The sequence below is a fragment of the Euprymna scolopes genome, chromosome 36 (genome assembly GCF_053919585.1).
Source record: "Euprymna scolopes isolate OS-2025 chromosome 36, ASM5391958v1, whole genome shotgun sequence".
Classification (NCBI taxonomy): Eukaryota; Metazoa; Mollusca; class Cephalopoda; order Sepiida; family Sepiolidae; genus Euprymna; species Euprymna scolopes.
The window spans coordinates 1,111,554-1,130,904 of NC_136517.1; the positions used below are offsets into that span (position 1 = coordinate 1,111,554).

General features: G+C 34.2%; 1 protein-coding gene across 3 annotated transcripts in view; it reads left to right on the forward strand.

The window, feature by feature from the left end:
• The first annotated feature begins 6,104 nt into the window (after positions 1 to 6,104).
• LOC145260283 (protein YIF1B-B-like) overlaps positions 6,105 to 19,351 on the forward strand; it is a 51,167-nt gene continuing 37,920 nt past the window's right edge. The window contains exon 1 of one of the 3 annotated variants that reach the window (XM_080118122.1): positions 6,105 to 6,305. In XM_080118122.1, coding sequence (XP_079974248.1) covers positions 6,275 to 6,305 — 31 coding nt within the window. In that variant the 5' untranslated portion in view covers positions 6,105 to 6,274. Of the gene's footprint in view, positions 6,306 to 13,581; positions 13,658 to 19,351 lie in introns of those variants that run through there. The other 2 variants (XM_080118123.1, XM_080118121.1) reach the window with 2 other exon arrangements.

Here is a 19,351-nt window from a genome sequence, read left to right on the forward strand (position 1 = left end):
CCTGTGAATTTTATATCATCTGGAACTAAATATTACGACAATGACTACGAACGAACTGTCTATGTCTTGAACATCTGCATTCAGATTTTTTGAGCATCGTTGTAACCTGTATTTCTCAGTCAAAAATATTCAGTTAGAAAAACAGGTTGGCCACATTCTGTTATTGTCGAGAGAAGACGGCCTTAAAAGGTACAACACCTAGGCATTTAAAAATGAAGCTGATAAATATAACCCAGAAACCATTTGGCAAAAATTCGAAGAAAGGTTGCAACCACAATTGAATTTCGACATTACTAGTTTTTATCTGCATCAATATAAACAAAGGGAATCAGAAAATTTTGATGACTTTCTAACCAGATGTAAATTACAGACATTAACGTGCAAATTCGAAGATATCCAGGAAACAAAGGAACGACTTCTAGAGCAGGTCATATCTGGAACAAAACAACTTCCTGTAAAAGGTGAAGATTTGACACTGCAAGAAGCTATAAACTGTGGCAGGACACATGAAGCTTCCATAGACCACATGAGACAACTAGTTGAACCCGACAAATGAAAAGAGCAAGAGATAAACGCAGTGAAATACAAGAATTGTAAACGATGTAGAGGCTCCAATCCAAGTGGAAAATGTCCAGCATAGGATACCATATGTTCAACTTGGGCCAAAGTGTGTACCAACAAAAATGAGAAAGCACCAAGCCATGTGCCAACACTCACAACATGGAAGAAAGCAAATAGCAAACCAGGACACCGAGAGATACAAAAGAACCAGTACAAACACTAGAAATACATCAACTGTGTAAATGCCTCTTAGAGGGACAATGAAGGGATATTTAACAAGTTTGAACAAATGTCTGTCGATTCTATCCACAAACAAAGTGACCGTTGGATAGAGATTTTCACAAACCTTATAATCAAACTTCCCAACCTCCTAGGCATTCACTTTCTGAAAGCTAAAGTTGATATAGGAGCCAAAGGCAATACACTTCCATTATGTACCTTCTGGAAGATGTTCCCACAGATAAGTGCAGCAACACAGCCACTCCCTGGTGCAACAAAGGAATGACAGTATATAATGGTTCTAATATTAATCAGCATGGATCCATAAAAATACCTTGTTCACACAAAGGAAAATGGAAGACACTCAAGTTCTTTGTTGTGATAACAGAAGGGCCTCCTATCATAGGACTACCTTCGACTAGAGACCTTAAATTGGTAACTCTACATTGTGCACTCCAAGAAACCCCAATTTCAGTAAGATCAACACAAGAGCTGGTAAATATGTACACCAACCGTTTTGACAGTATCGGTAATTTTGAGGGTAAATATCATATTGGCCTGAAACCAGACAACCACCCTGTTATACATGCACAGAGAAAATGTTCCATACATATGAGGGAAGAAATCCAGACTGAGAAGGAGAATATGATAAAACAAGGTGTCATACGAAGAGTAACCGAGCTTATAGAGCCTGTACGTTTTTAAATAAAGAAGCAGGTGAATGGTCTCCCGCACTTGTCACACAAATGAGCAGAGAGCAAGGTCATACATGATACAGACAGCTTCTGGAAAAACTTTTCATCAAAATCAACAGCACCTTAGGATTTACCCCTCTGGAATCATACCACATCTGGAGGTACACTCAACTGAGATTCCTCAGGAGCTTACCAAAGACTGTTTTTTTTTTTTTTTTTTTTTTTTTTTTACAAAGGCATCACCACATTATCAAGGCCCAGAGGCCACTCAAGGATAAGGGTTAAAGAGTGTACAGTAGAAGTTAGTCAATATAGTAATCATTAGTAATGAAAATTTGGTAAATTTAATAACTTATATGGAACGGCTCATCAAGAACTTATTTACTTTAGACTTGAACAAAACCATATTGTAGTCAGCCGGAAAGCAGGAAAACGGAAGACAATTCCACAGGCGTGCAGTTCTAAGAAAGAAGCTTTGTTCATGGAATCTACGTTTAGGTTTAGGCACAGATAAAGAGTGGGGGAAATTATTGATAGTGTTTACAGCTAGACGAGTGTTTCTTGTGAAAGTTTGGCGAGGGGGGACCATAGATTGAAGCTCAGTTGAACACTTTCCATGAAAATAACGATACATCAGAGACAAACTCGCAACATCTCTTCTGTGAGATAGAGGTTGCAAGGAGGAGAAAAGGACATCTCCTACGAGGCTACGAAGTCTATTTTGAACTCTATCAAGGCAGGACAAGTTCTTTCTAGCAGCTCCTGCCCAGATGTGGCAACAGTATTCCATCCTTGGACGTACCTGGCTCTGATATAGATAGAGAATAGCATCAGCAGTGAGATATCTACTGGATCGATAGAAAGATCCCACCATTTTTCCAGCGGCCTTGGCAACAGATTTGATATACGTGTTCCATTTAAGATCAGGAGTAATGGTCAAGCCCAGAAGCTTGTCAAAACTTGAGGCCTCCTGAAGACGAGAGCCATTCATTTCAATTGATGACAAATGTGGATTAGAATGTTGATGATGTAAAGAGAGAAGCTTGGTTTTAGATGCATTAAAAGTAACCAGCCACTCCTTTCCCCATTGTACTACGTGCTCAAGATCAGAGGAGAGAGAATTGGAGAGAACTTGCTCGTTTACTGCCTTAGATGTGGTACCATAAATGGTAGTGTCGTCAGCATAAATGTCTACAAATGATGTAAGGATATGATTTGGAAGATCATTAATGTAGATCAGGAAAAGAGTTGGGCCCAGGATGGATCCCTGAGGGACACCGGCATTAATATTGTGAGCTTCTGATTTTTGCCCCTCAACTACTACTCTTATGAATCTATCAGAAAGAAATGATTTAATAATTGAGAAGACTTTTCCAGCTATACCATAGCTAGCGATCTTATGAAGTAAACCTTTATGCCATACCCTATCAAAGGCTTTAGATATGTCAAGAGCAATTGCCCTAGAAAGATTGCCACCGTCGAGAGATTTGCTAATCCTATGCGATATAACTGTAAGGACATCTGCTGTAGATCTAGCAGAACGGAAACCATATTGAGTGTCACTAAGAAGGTTATTTTTGTTGAGATGTTTGATTACTTCTGTATTTAATACAGATTCTAGCAACTTACTCATGACGCACAGGAGACTTATTGGCCTGTACTGAGAGGGGGATGAGCGATCACCTGAATTCTTAAATACAGGGCATACTGATGAGATTTTCCAGGGAAATGGGAAACTATTCTCCTTAAGACATCGTTTAAACAGTTTTGTAAGTATGGGCGCTAGTTCAGGTTGAAGTTTTTTGAGTACTATAATTGGAATACCATCAGGGCCAGTTGCTTTACTGGAATCAAGGTTTTTGATTAGTTTGGCAACATCACGTACAGATATACGTATATCACATAGCGTGTTTTCTGATACAAGAGGAAATATTGGGGGTTGGCGGTCTTGGTCGCAAAGGGTAGAATTAGCTGCAAAGTTCTTGACAAAGAGTTTGGCTTTGTCTGATGCTGACGAGATTACCTCAGATCCATTGATAATAGTTGGGATGGAGCACACGCTTCTGTTCAGGATTCTGTTTGCTATTTGCCAAAACTGGTGGGAACCAAGCCGCTGCTCAGCTACTTTGGACTTAACAGATTGAGCATACAACTCTCTTGCGTTCCTTATTACTTTCTTACAATGGTTGCTGGCAGTCCTGAAAACGGCTTTAGTTTCCATACATCTATTATGTTTGAAGCAGTGGAAAAAGTGATTTCTGTGCGCAATGGCAGCAGCACATTCTGGAGAGAACCATGGCTGGCTGTTAGGTTTTTGCTGAAACTTTTTAGAGGGTATGAAATGGTCAATACCTACAATTAACCATTCAGTTAGGTCTAATACTATAGAGGACACATCCTTTTTAAACATGGAATGCAGAGGTAGATCAGATATAAATGTACGGAAGCTATCCCAGTCAGCCTTAGTGTATCGATATACTGTACGATGAAGAGGTACGTCTGGGGACTTATTACATTTCATTTTTATCTTAATTGATACAACAGAGTGGTCGGAAGATCCAAGAGGCGACAGAACAGAAACTGAACATAGTTCAGGGCAAGTTGTGAGAAAAAGGTCTAGTAGGCTCGCATACTGGCCGTCATTATCGGGCACACGGGTAGGTTCCTGAACAATCTGAGTGAGGTCATAGGCAATGGAGAAATCATGACAGAACCTCCCCTCATCATCGGTCTTGAGTGGGTCAACCATTCGACGTTGTGAACATTGAAGTCTCCACATACGTGAATGTTAGCTGAAGGATAAGTAGAAAGGACTTGGTCAATTTTCTCAGATATGCTTTGAAAGATAGTAACTCCGCTGTTGTGGGGGCGATAGAGAGTAAATATAAATGCAGTAGTGTGAGCTAAAGCAACCCGGAAGCACATATAAGGTAAGTTAGGATCTTCCCTGGAGATGTCCCTCCCACATGGAAAGCTATCTTTAATATAGGCACATATTCCATGCCCATGGCGATCTTGGGGGTCAGATTTAGAAGTTAAGTTAGAGTATCCTGTAATTGCAAACTCATCAAGGGAAATAGCCTGTCCAATGCCAGTTTCACTTAAAAATAAAAGGTCTGGTTTAGTCTCCTGTAATTGGGTTTCAACCTCTGGAAGGTTAGAACGTAGACCCCTGATGTTGGAGAAGGAGACATGGTAGTAGGGGTCTACGTTGGAAGTTGGAGAACCGGGTTCACTCAATATAGAGACAAACAGCACACAAAAACAACAGTCACCTTTTAAACAAACACCCCATGGAGTATTAGACATAGATACCTACAACAACCATGCAACAGTTAAAACTACCAGGTCTGAACGTGTCATCAGACTCTCCAAAAAGAATTAGAGATGGGACTAATTGATTTTTCATTTTGTCTCATCGTTTCATAAAATTTTTCCTTTTCTTGTCTTTTTATCTAATAATTGAAAGAAGGGGGATGTGATAGTATGTAACTGTTACCTCCCCTTAGAGAACTCTCTAATCAACAGAGTTTAAGATATACAATACAATCTCTTCCATTTGGGTAGATTCCCCAAAAATAAAAATAGAGGTCATATCACAACTTCTTTACTATATCAAGCGTATTGTTTTCTTCCTTCTTAACAATGAAAGAATATGTCAGACCATAACGCACTCATTAGCCTTTATCTTTGAGTGGCCTTCAGGCCTTGATAAGTGGTGATTCCTTTGTAAAAAAAAAAAAAAAAAAAAAAAAAAAAACGCTATATACACAGTTTAATTATTTCCCTTTTTTAAAAACATTTTTTTAACCGTTTGGGTTTTGTAATTCTTGTAAAAACATAAGACACTTTTCTAGAATAAATCATGTGTTCAACCAAACTGCTTTTTTTTTTTTTTTTTATATAGTTTTAAACAAATATTCTTCCACTTTTAAAGAAACTTCCTTAACCCAACCACTAACTCTAAGATCGTGTGGCAACACCCCCTTCCCAAATGAAGTGGTTTTCTTTTGATTAAATATTTATTGAATGCACGAGTGATTCTATGAGAATATCAAAATGTTAAGAAATTATATATTCAATAATAATAATAATAATAATAATAATAATAATGTGTGTGTGTGTGTGTGTGTGTGTGTGTACTTTGTAGTACACCAGTCGAGGTTCCACCTCAACAATCAGTCCGACAGAAACTGGGCCACTTGGCTATTGGGCCATTTCGATGTTTTTTTTGCTGCCGGACTGATGCAAATGTTAATAGCCTTTAGTAGCCCCAGAGGGTTCATCCTCCTAGGCCCTTCCTCCTGGCTTTCAGAGGGAGCAAGTTTATCGTTTGTTGTTTGAGGCGCCCTCACCAGGAATGTCGACGAGGCTACTCAAACTTATTTTTGCTCCTCCTTTAGGGGTGCTGGCTTATTCATTCCACCTCCCGACCTTGTGTCACATCCCCTCCCGGTGGAAAAGAGGTAAATAGCGTGTGTGTGTGTGTGTGTGTGTGTGTGTGTGTATGTGTGTGTGTGTGTGTAGCAAACACTAAAATTTGGTTTAGTATATCATGTGCCTTAAAAAGGTCTCATATAAGATTTCTGGTGGTTTAAATTTAATACCAATAAACGTGTAGAGTTATCTGCCCTTACAAAAGTAACTCTCTAATGTTGACGTAGTTGTTGAGAGTGGGGGGGAAAAAAAGAACCAGAAACTTCATTTCGTGCGACGTGGATCTTTTGGCATATTGTTGTTCGGTCGCCTTTTCCCCCCTTTTTCTCTCCCCAAATTTGGCCGTGTTGTTATTGTAAGGAATGGATGCTCCAGGCTTCAGACAGCGTAAGTGTACGTCAATTTCAACAATAATGGGTGTTGTATGCTGTGGTTTTTCTTCTCCCTCCTCTGCTTTTAGCCTCTCCTCACTTGGAAAGTTTATTTCATTATTGATATGTTTTCTTCTTTAGCTCTTACCAGTTATGTTTGTCGGCATTAGAGTTAAGAAAGAAGAGAGAACCAACAAAACGCTTATTTGATATGACAGGGGCGCGTTCAAAAACTGAGACAAACGAACATTAATACTTGACTTGCGCCTTTTAAACTTTAATCACAGCCAGAAATTAATGTCTAATAATCGACTGTTTCAGTGTTTTTAATATATTTCCTGACAAAGAGTTATTTTAAAACCAGGAATCCAACTAAACAGTCTCTAAAATTGAGACTACTTCCTGTGCTTATCGCCACTGTGTGACTTTCCATTTACTTTTGATTGATTGTTTATTTAAATCTGCAATAGCGTAAAACCCAATGAAATTTAAAACAAATTCAATTTGGTAAATCATTACGAGATTGAATTCACTAGAATGCATTTTGGTTTCTTAGACAAGTCAGTTGTTTAAATATTTTGGTTTTCTTTACAATTCGTGTCTCCATTTCACTCCTGGTTTCTGCTTTGTTTTTAAATTAATGGCTAACCTTAAGAATCTTGGCTCCTTTTCTATTTTATTTATTTATTTTTCAATTTTTTCAGCGGAATATTATTGAATGGGCATTAGTCTAACAGATTATAAAAAATATAAACGAAAAATCAATATTTAAATATTTGTAAGGGGTGCTTAATGCAACGTTCTCGATCACCCATTTTAGCACAATTCGAAGTTTTTAGACCAAATTTCGCGAATTTAACCGCCCCCACCCTACATAACGTCATTTGAAAAGCGATTCTTAACTTTAGGGGCTAACTGGAAGTGAAGAAGAGGCACGAATCGTAAAGATAACCAATCTTTGGTTACTAGTTAATTTTAGGTAAATATTCAGATACGCTACAACAGAACACCAACAATTTTTTTTTTTTTTTTTTTTTTTTTTTAGGGGTAATCAACGACAACGAATCATCAAACCCGGGGCAAATTTACTGTTTGCATGGTATTAACCCCTGAACTACTTTCCGCCATTTTACAGCTTCCGTTTACGCTACGCGCGAGCGCACAAACGACGGTTGTCGAATGTGCCTTCACGGAGCAAACTGCCTTTTCACATGGCGTACGAATCATTTGTGGAACATTTAAACTTACGCGAAAAAGAAAAGCGCTTCAAGTAAGGGGAGGGTAATGTCGAAAAAACTTTTTTTTTTTTTTTCATTGGCGGACAATTTAAAATTCGAAGACAAAATAAAAATTAAAAAAAAAATACATTACATCACAAAAAATACTGTATATTTTGGGGATTTTCTTTCTTTTTTTTTTTTTTTTTTGCCTTACGTATGCGGTTTACAAAAACATAAGCACCAAACATTTTTATGTTTTTTCGTTCTTTTTGCAGGAGGGGGATTCAATTATAGAACTTGTGTTGCTTTCTGCAGTTAATTAACCGTTTTTCCGTAAGTAACGCACCGACATTTACCGATTAGGACACCATTTAACATTTTCGGAGATTTTACTGTTTACATTGAGGGGGGTGGGCGCCCACGCCCACTTCTCCTTCCCCCAATGTAAACAGTAAAATCTCCGAAAAATAAATGGTGTGTTCTAATCGGTAAATGTCTGTCTGCAGAAGCACCTTTTTCTGTTTACATTGGGGGAGGTGGCGCCTGGCGTGCTCGCCAACAACACCCCCCTTCTTCCCCCAATGTAAACAGAAAGCAGTAAAATGTTAAAATAATCGGTAAATGTCGGCGTTACTTACGGAAAAACGGTTAATTAAACTGCAAAAGCACCTGTTAAGCCACACAACCCGCAAAACAAAGAACGAAAAACATAAAAATGTTTGGTGCTTGTTTTTGTAAACCGCATTAAAAACTACGTAAAACACCCCTCCCCCCCCCAAAAAAAAAAGAAAAAAGAAAGTACTGTAATGTATTTTTCTTTTTAATTTTAATTTTTTTTTTTTTTACGAATTTTAAATTGTCCGCCAATGGAGAGAGAGAAAAAAAAAAAAAAAAAAAAAAAAAAAAGTCTTTCCGACATTACCCCCCCCCCCCCCCCCACAAATTTGGAGTACTTTTCTTCTTTTTTGTATAAGTTTAAATGTTCCACAAAATGATTCGTACGCCATGTGAAAAGGCAGTTTGCTCCCTGGAGGCACATTCAACAATCGTTGTTTATGTTACTGCGCGCTCGCGCGTAGCATAAGCGGGAGCTGTAAAATGGCGGAAAATAATTCGTGGGTTCAGGGGTTAATACCATGCAAACGGTAAATTTTCCCCGGGTTTGATTATCAGATTCGTTATCAACGACCTCGATTACCCCTAAAAAAAAAAAAATTAAAGTGGTTGGTGTTCTGTTGTAGCGTATCTGAATTTTACCCTTTAGCCATTTTTTTTTTTTTTTTTTAATTACTAGATTTTTTTTAATGACAACAATTGTTTACTTCGTGAAATTTCGAAGGTAATTTTTGTCTTGAATTAAAGTTTAAAGCAAAAAGTTCATTAGGATTCATTTTGGAAAGAGAAACACAATTAGTTTGAACGGACCCCTGTCATATGAAAGAACATAATTTTAATTTTATCGTCCATTAATTCGCCCCTATTTTTATTTGCTTGTTTTGTTGGCGAGATTAGTTACTAAACTGTCTGTTATTTTTTTTTTTCTTTTAATTTTCTTGGGAATTTTTAAGATAAGAATTAATGACAATTTGAATTGGACTATTCTCATCTTGGTTGTTACGTATATTCACAACGTTTTGGCCCGTGTAACCACTGGCTTTCTTCAGAACAATCTCTCTGTAAGCCCAGTTCAAAATCCGGCGTACAGCAGATTGGCAAGTTCGAAAAGACAAACCTGTAGAAGGTCGGAGATTACATCGGTCTAAACGTTCTTCATGTAACAACCTAAATAATTTTCCAAATAATGCGAATTATGTATTCTTAATCATTTTAATTCATAATTTGTCAGTGACAAAGAATTTAAGGGTTTGTTTTACAATCCACAGAGCTACGAAAAAGTTGCAAATAAATAAATATATAACAAATAAATGTTAATCAAAGGCAAGATAAGTTACTTTTTTTTTTTTTACTCGATAAGTTTTTAGTGTTTTTTTTTATTTAATGTAAACTGTTTATTCGGTTCAAAGAACAAGTAATATTGAACGCTATCGGAGAACAAGAAAAATGGCCGCGATATCTCTTTACGCCTTTGAAGTATCGATAATCACTTAAAAAAAAACAAAAAACAATTGGGTGGGTTTCTACCACCATTTTGTTTTATTTCTTATTTTGAAGTCTTTGTCGAGACTTCAAAGATGTCGCAGCCACTTTTTTTTCTTGTTCTAAGGTAGCGTTTAATATTACTTGTTTTTCGAACCGAATAAACATTTTACATTAAATAGAAACACTAAAAACTTATCCAGTTAGGTAGAAAAGTAACTAATCTTGCCTTTCATAACATTTATTTGTTATCTGACAACTACTTTGTACCGCTGTCTGTGGTGGATTGTAATACAAACCCGAAATTAATTAATTAGACTTATTATTGAAACAAAACCTATTTTTATCATGTGAGGTGTGAAATTGACAATACATAGAATTATTTATTTTCACTTTTAAATTATACGTTACTAGCAAAACCTGTGCGCCGGCGTTACCCGGGGAAAATTGAGGAAATCCAGAACCACACCACCCCGAAGTAAATTAAAATAAAAACTGTATGATAGGTACTTATGCAGAGAAGTTACCGTGCTGAAATAATGTTATTCAGAAACTCATTCTTAACATGGGGAGGGGAGGATGTTTTGTAACTACTCTATACTTTCATCTAACAATTGAATCAACTAAAATACCGTTAAACTTGAATTTAACATGGAAATACTATTTAACTTCTCTGCATAAGCACCATATGATGTTCGTGGCTGAGACGGGAAGAAAATATCGTACACTAAAAATCACATAAAATGATCAAGTAGTTTTTTCATTAAAAAAATTTTTTTTTAGTGAATGTGAGTTTTTTCAATGCCCCCTCATGTTAAGAATGGTCTTCTAAAATGTTGCAAGTTTGAGTTACTTGAAGTTATTGTCCTTGTTTCGTCGGCGTGTTTTCAAGATGGCGTTGCAAGATTATCTGTTCTTTTAGCCACAAAATTGAATTTTCTAATCTAAAAATAAAATTATTTGATCAATTTACTTGATTTTTGGTATATGATATTTTCTTTCCATTGCATGTACGCATATCAGAGTTGTTTTAGTATTTTTAGGCGGGGGGGGGGAACAAGCGACAAAAAAAATCTGCTTTTTAACCAAAATGCAGAGTTTTTATTCACGGCATGAAAAATGGTCTGAAACAGAACTTTGGGTAATAGTAAAATGAAAACGATTACAGAAAAATAAAATAAAGTAAATTAATAAGAGTTCCTTTTGCAAAGAAATATGCAAATTAGTTAACGTTCGGACATTGATCGTATAGATATAATGACGTATATTAAAACTCGAAGGCTCACTGATTCCATACCAGCCGAAGATACATCCTCATTCCTCGATTCGATCCGATCCGATGGAAGGTGGGCCGTTTGAGTATCAGTCGGTCCTGCCTGCCCTGAAAATATGAGGTATTGCTCTGTATTAGAAGTTTCACCCTCCCAGGCTTTATATTCTCTTTTTGAGAAGGAGTTAATTTATTGCCGGTCGTCTGAGTCACCTATACCAGGAAATGCCAGTGAGACTGTTTAGACTAGTGACCAACTCAGTTGTGAGTCAACATGATAATAATCGTATGCTAATAATATATACGGATTTAATGCTTGTAAGCGAATAAATTACCGTCGATTTTGTTAGTTCGTTGGCTTCATGGTGTTTTTTTTTTTTTTTTTTTTTATTGATTTCTCAACGTTTTTAATTTCAGTGAAGATTGATCATTTGTAAACGTCATTCGTTCAACACGTGTTTTTGTTTTATAAGCAAACTAGCAGGTGGCGGGGGGGGCTTGCCTGGTCGTAAAATATGTTTAAATATGTTTTAATTCATGCAGATTTCATATTTATTATTACAGAGATAATTCTCTATTGAATATTATGTTGTACCTGATATATAGTATTGAGTTCAAAAGTTAAAAACAAATGACTTGGGTACCATCATCAGCTAGAATCGAAATCAAAACAGCCGCGTTCTTTACTGTTTGAGCTATCGATATATAGACATGAAAGATTTAAAATTACACCACTTCAAGATATGATTTACTTTTGCGCATGCGTAAATTCATAGGAATATATCAGGAAGTTGAAATGAACATTTTGCATTTTAACTTGCGATATATTTCTGTACGCGTTATTCATCCTTCCAAACAAACATTTCCTTCGTTAGAAACCATCCTTGGTGTCTGATTACTAGGTACGTGCAAAATGAATGGCCAATACTCAAAATGTTATTTTGACCCTTCCCTTTACTTAAAAATTTACCAAAAATCAGGAAATTAACAAATTTTAATGAAATTTTCAGTATTTATCAAATAATGATCACGGAATATATTGAACCTATTATTTTTACTTAAATCTCAGTATTATTTTGTTTAAACAAAAAATATCTTTACTAAAGTTATGGTTTTCAGTAATAAAAAAAAAAAATGCATGAATTTATTTTTAGCCTTTTTATGAAAATAAAGCATCATAAATTATAACAATTAAAAAAAAAATTAATTTTTACAGGAACATAACGAAAAAAGCCCTGTAAAGTCCGTATTAATGAATTCGATATAACTCGAAGAAAAATTAATTTCTTGAACTACCGAAAAAAATTATAATTGCAAAAAAATATTTCTACATTTTTTTAAGTACAGGTTTCGCATAATTTTTATGTGTAAGATTCTAATATTTTCCTTATTTGCATGAATTTGAAACTTTCAGCGTAATATATATTTTTTTATAATATTGAAAAATATATAAAAGAAAAATTGTTTCTTTTTATTTAAAAGCTGGAACATAAAAAAATTGAATTAAAAAATACTAAAAATCATACAAACATTTCACGATAGAAACGTAAGGATGCACGGCCGGGGGGAGGCAGGCAAAAAACAGTACCGCTACTTCCCTTCAACTACTTGATGTCATTTTCAGACAGCCTTTCGATTGAGATTTTGGGTTTCTGTATAATCCATCTTTAGAGACTTCAGTTTTGTTGATATTCTGCGAAGAAGCGATAATCTCTTGCTTTTAGGAGCTAATTAAGCTATTTTTTGTACAAACAAGTTTTTTCTTTCTTTCTTTTTTTTTTAATTCAATATCTTAGGACTTTACTAATTATCTTTTGAATAGATCTGGAAAACTAATATTTATCTTTCAAAGGATTTTTACAATGAATTTATTTAACTTCAAAATTTAGCTGAATTTGTTAGCTCGCTGTGAAAACATTTTTCATAACTTTTTTTTTTTTTTTTTTTTCATGTGTACAAATATTTTTTTTCCTTTTGGAAATTTAATCTTTCAGATACAATCAAAAAGTAGTCTGAAACTACAAAACAAAAAATTTGATAAATCGGCTTTCAAAACTCCCTATCTTTATTCCACCGTTTTTGCTCGTATCTAATTGATTACTATTTCCTGCTAATTTCAGTGCTATGTGACTAGTAGTTTAAGAGTTTATTGGTTAAATATTTTCACACACATACATACATCCAATGTTTTATTTATATAGATTAAAACTTGAGCAACGTTTCGAAATAGAGGCCGCATCGCATCGTAGATATGGCATACTCGCTCCCCCTTTTTACGGCAGCTGAATTCCCCCTCTCTCTACACTCATTAAAAACTGAGCTTTTGTCTAAATTTGCCCTTGTGGGGAGGAAAATGAATAGGGGGTATATTAGATGTTGAAGATATCCTTGAAACATACAGGGTCCCTGTATTACAGGGATAAGTTTGTGTGAGTGTGCAGTAGTTAAGTAGAAAAAGAGGGGAGCGAAACAAAACAAATGTTACAAAACGTTTACTTTTTTATATTTACACGTTTACTTTTCACGTATTACTTTTTACTGGTTACATTTGTTATTGTCACTTTTACTTGACCAACTACGCCTGCTTTCCAACGTGGCCGACACTTTTGTGGCGATTTGGTTGCGACAGGCTTAAAAGGATAATAAAAGTGGCAGGGGGATCGTAAGTGTAAGTCTGAGGGTGATTGTCAATCGGCTTATAGTAATTTTTATTATGATTGTCGGCCATGTTGGAAAAGACGCGTGGTTGGCTAAATAGAAGTGATGATAACAACAGATTTGCATTTAGTAATTTTTTTTGCTCCTCAACCTCGCCAGTTTGTTAAAATTACGTAGCAAAACTATTAGATGAGGGGAGGGGGGTGACTCTTCCTCTCCCGAAGTTTGTATTGAATTTAAATTTTTGTTTTCCTCATTAATTGAACTAAAAATATAGGCGCAACATATTTTGTCCTTTGAAAATTTTGGTACTTGTTAAAGTAGTCAGTAGATCGATTTTTTAAAAATATGTCGTTTTGAGCAAAAACAATATTACATACGTAATCGTCGTGTCGAAAATAGTAATATATCCAAAAATTACGAAAATTTGCTATTGTGTTTTTAGGAAAAATACAACGCTATAAGACTAAACTTTTGGTCACCATTAAATTTGCGTTCCGAGTTATGCCCCCTTGTTTATGACATCTTCATCGTCTACTTTATAACATCTAAGAAAAATGCAATTTTACCCAATTTTCCGTTCAAAAGTACTTTTAAGTATAAATATCTTTCGACTTGATGAATTTTCATAATTTTCGGACAAGTTACTATTTTCGACATGACAATTAAGTATGTAATGTTTTTGCTTAAAACGACGTATTAAAAAAATCGACATATCGACTCTATTTTAACAAGCCCCAAAAATTTCAGTGTACAAAAATAATGAAAATGCTGTTTACATCAACACCTTAAAACCTTTGTATTCTCATTTTAAAGACAAGACACCCGTGTTTAATACATCTGACAAAAAATAAACTGTCAGATTTTCATGAAATTTTCGATACTTAATCACTTTTAAATTATTTTATATTTAAAAATACATTTTTGTAAAAAAAAAAGAAGGGAAATATTTTTGTACTTGTCACCTCCTCCCATATTTCATTTTACGAAATCTGCATAAAATTTGGGTATGTTTTACTGCTCACAGTCCTTCGAAAAAGTGGTAAAAAAAGTCAAATATATAACAAATAAATGTTACCAAAGGCAAGATACGTTACCCTTCTACCCAACTGGGTATGTTTTTAGTGTTTTTACTAAAATGTAAAATGTTTATTCGGCTTGAAAAGCAAGCAAATTCAAAGGGTACGCAATCACAAGAAAAAGTGGCTACAATGTATTTGTTACGCGGACAGTTTTTCTTGTGGTCGCACCGCACTGGTCGTGTACCCTTGAGAACACTTGTTTTTCGAGCCGAATTAACATTTTACATTTTAGTTAAAAAAACAGTAAAACACTAAATACCTAGTCAGTTATGTAGAAGAGTAACGTCTTGCCTTTGGTAACATTTATTATTTGATTTCTTTTTTACTACTTTTTCGAAGGCTGAAGAGTTTAAAAAAATATTTATTTTTCCTGTATAAACAACATATTAATAATACCAAGTAAGAACGAATAAATTTAATAAAAGCAGAAACTTTCGTTTTCTTGTTTCTCCATTTTTTTTTTTTTCATCTGAAAAATCTAAACAACAGCTGATATCAATTTTCTTTCGTTGTAAAATGCGTTCGTATGACGTTTACAGCAAACACAAATGCTATTTTTAAAACACTGACATTTAAAAAAAATGCAATGTGTCAATATTTCCCTTAAAAAAGAAAAAAAAAACTTTAAAATTTATCTGAAAATAATCGGCGTTGCTCGGGCGAACGTATTCTCGGATCAAGGGTTAGTCAATCAATCAACTTATATTATAGGTTTTGGAGCATGCACAAAAAAGCCTATTCCCACTACCTGGCGAATATGCCCGGTGGGTGAACCAAGTCCAAAAGAAATAGATACAAACAATTGCACTTATAAGGACGGTTAGCATCTTAAAAAGATCGCTCAGATGGGATGTCTGAGAAAGCGGGTGAATGTCGGGCATCCGGTAGGATGTCCCATCCACAGCTGGAACAAAAATAAGAAAATTAAAAGAATAAATAACTTTTTTTAGTTTTTATCTCGTAAAAGTGGAGGAAAAAAGGGGGAGGGGGGATTTTAAAGTTTTTTTTTTTTTTTTTTTTTTTTTTTTTTTTTTTTTTTTTTTTGTCCAGCCGACAAGGATCACAGGAAACCTTTTTTGAAAGCCTTTAAAACACGGGGATACTGGTCTTCTTTATTATTATTATTATTATTATTATTATTATTATTATTATTAGCATCATCATCATCATCATCATATCCGTTAGTTGGTGTAACAGAAATCCAAAACGTCTTTTCAGTTTTAAATTAGGGATTTCCCAATTTCACTTTCATACTTTGTAAGTGTTAAAGGTTAACAAGTGCGTTTTTTTCTTTAATTTTTTTAGTGACAGAAAAAAAAAAATCATAAAAAATTCATTTTTTTAAGATACTTCTGCATTTATGAACCTACGATTTCTACAAAGTTACTCTGGTATGCCCGGCAGATGAGAATAACCGGAAACGGCCGGGCGAACTTTATTACAAAAAACGGTACTTGTACAGTTTAATCAAGACATTAAAAAATGGAAATATCGAAAAAGGGTTATATTGTACGTATCCGTTTTGAACTGAAGATCTCCGAAAAAATGTTTTTGATTTAGTTTTTGTGACAGCGCGTTGAAGGTAGATATCTTTGAATTTTTACATTTTTGTTTGGATTTTTAGAACACGTCACAGAGAGATAACTCGATTTAAAGCGCCGACACTCCCTCTCCATCTTTAATACTAGCTTTTCTTCCTAAAAATCGAACCTATTTAAATTTCAGCATTGATTCAGAATAGTCGTTTTTACGCTTGCAAAAAATTATCAAAAAAAAAAAATCGTTTTATTTTATTTATTTATTTACTTTGCGAAAAATTTAAATTGACGAGAAAATCTTCCGGAATTTCCTGTCCCAGGACCCAGCGGCCTTCTTGCTCCCACCTCTCGCCTCTTCTCGTTTTTTGTTTTTATTTATTTTTTATTTTAATTTTATTTATTTATTTTGTGGAGGTGGATGAAACGTTCGCTATTACCTTGCAATCGTAGAACTTTAGCACTTTGGAGTAGGAAGGAGTTAATTTTCTACAGACGATGAAGGAAAGAAAGTTTGAGTTGTACTCCATCCTTCATCTTCCTCAGTTTACCCTGACAACAAATCACTTTTCGCATCGGATGAGGAGAGGAGGAGGTGATGAAAATGTTGGGGGGTGGTCGGGGTTCAACAGTTAGTCAGTAAATATAGCAACAAATGCTGAATAATCAAAAATACAGAAAGTCTGAAATTCAGCTTTCCCACTCGTTTAACACATTTTTTCAGACATGCCAAAGCCGTCGACTACAGTTAACAAACATGTGTGTGTGTGTGTTTACAGTTTTATAGGAAAGAATTCCAACAAAGTGCTCGATTACAAAGAAATTTCAATATGAGAGCTTCTTAATATTTATTTATTTTAAACTGTACAGAAGGTCAGAAAAAAAAACATTGGTACCGTCGGTTTCAAGCCTAACATAAGGGGGGGCCAGTTAGTTAATGGTAAATAATTTTAGGCTCTCGTCAGCCGTATTGTTATATATATATATATATATATATATATATATATATATATATATATATATAAAATGTATTGTTGTGTGTGTTTTCTTTGCTTTCCTCTTTACAATACAAAGCTATTTAGTCAGAAAGGAAAAAAATCCACCATGAAAATATTTGGAGGATACAAATTCTCCAAGAGAAATCTATGCATAAAAAAAAAAAACAGTAGATGTATGTGTGTGTAACAGGTAAACTCTTTAACTACTGGTCACTAAAATTAACAGGAAACAGTAATCATACACCAAGGATGGTTTATAACGAATAAAATCTTTGCTTGAGTTAACAAATAACGCGTACAGATCGCCAGGTTGAAATCCGAAATGTTCATTTCAATTGTCCGACATGTTTTAACTTCTTTCTGCACATAAATTGCATTTCTTCAAGTGTGTTAATATTTAGAATTCATTATGTTTCTCTTGGTAACAACGTAGGTAAAGAACGTGGCTGAAACGCTATGGCACCAATTTTTTTTTTTTTTTTTAATTTTGCCGTCATGTCTTTGTATTAATAAATGCGAATATCTGTATAATTTTAAATATATTTAAACGTATTTTACGGCAAACGGAATAAAAATATTTATTTACGGGCTTGGAAAATAAAACTTTTCTTTTTAATTTCTTACAAATTTTTTACTGTCTTTAAAGACGATAAATATTTTTTGACAATTATATTTTTGCCTGAAATCTCTCACGAACGAAGACAAAATTCAATGAAATAAATTTATACATTTCTTGCGTAAATCTTTCGCGATAAGGAACAAAGTCTGATTACAGTTTTGATAGAAAAGTTTACTCAGGTTCCTGCGTTTCTTTTCTTTCTTTCTTTTTTCTTTTCTTTCTTTTTTCTTTTCTTTCTTTTTTCTTTTCTTTCTTTTTTCTTTTCTTTCTTTTTTCTTTTCTTTCTTTTTTCTTTTCTTTCTTTTTTCTTTTCTTTCTTTTTTCTTTTCTTTCTTTTTTTCTTTTCTTTTTTTTCTTTTCTTTCTTTTTTTCTTTTCTTTTTTTTTCCAAGTTATACATAAATATTGCTCGAGATTCTGAAATTCAAAACGTTTATAGTCTAGCCTAACTTTAATGTTATTTTTCTTTAAATCAAATTATTACTCCTGTTCCCTTTATGTAATTCTTTTCTCTTTATTTAAATAACTTCTCTCTTTTTCTATAAATAATTTCTCCTTTTCATTTTTGTAAAGAAATAAGATGGAGACATCCTATATATATTTTCTTTTTATTTATTCATCGATTAGATAAATAAATATTAATTTTGAACCAAAATTCTAAAGTTTTCAAATGCGTGTGCTGTGTGTTTATTTATTTAATTCTTTTAGAAAGTTTTCATTACACATTTACTGAATTCAAAATCTTAAAATTATGACAACATAAAATAGACATTTATTTTAATACAAAATAGAAATTTTCGTAACTAATAAAATATAATCATTAAATTTTGAGAAAACAAATATTAAGTTCAATGACACTATTTAAATAATTGGTCTTTAACTGAAATACAAATTTTTCAGTATTTTTTTTTTTTTTTTTTTTACATTAACTACAACTCCTTATTCATATTCAAAATGTTGACTTTTAAAGGTTTTCGGGTATGCTGACAACGATTATTAAATTTGGGGCTGATAAGTAGTTTACCAGATATGAAAACATAGCTCAACCTCAGCAGAGCATTTTTTTTTTTTTTTTAGTAGTATAACAGAGATAAGATTGTCCCACATGACTTCGAGGTGTCTAGATTTATTATGGCATCACAAACAACGGAAGGAGTGATTTTTAGGTTATCGAGTGTGGCTGCTGTCCGCAAAGGGAAATTTGGGAGAAAGTGGTTTGCTGGGTCTAAAGTGAAGACAAAACGTTGGGCAAGCAGATTTGCCTTTTCAGTTAGGAATTGTCGATTATCCATTATTTATGACACTTATAAATTTTCCAGAAATCTTGAATTCCTAGTTTCTGCAGCTCTGTTTTCTGATGATTTCCGAATGCTTTCTCTTAACTGCGGCTATTTCTCTCTTACAATTATTTCTAGATTCTACAAACTTTTGCCTATTTGTATTGGACTTATGTCGGATAAGTCTGCAGAATGCATGCTGCTTTTGAGCGATAGCAGTTGCACAATCAGAGGTGAACCATTGTGGAGAGTGTGGTTTGATAAAATACTACCATGTTGGAACGTGTGCTTCAATTGCGGCTTTGAACCATTT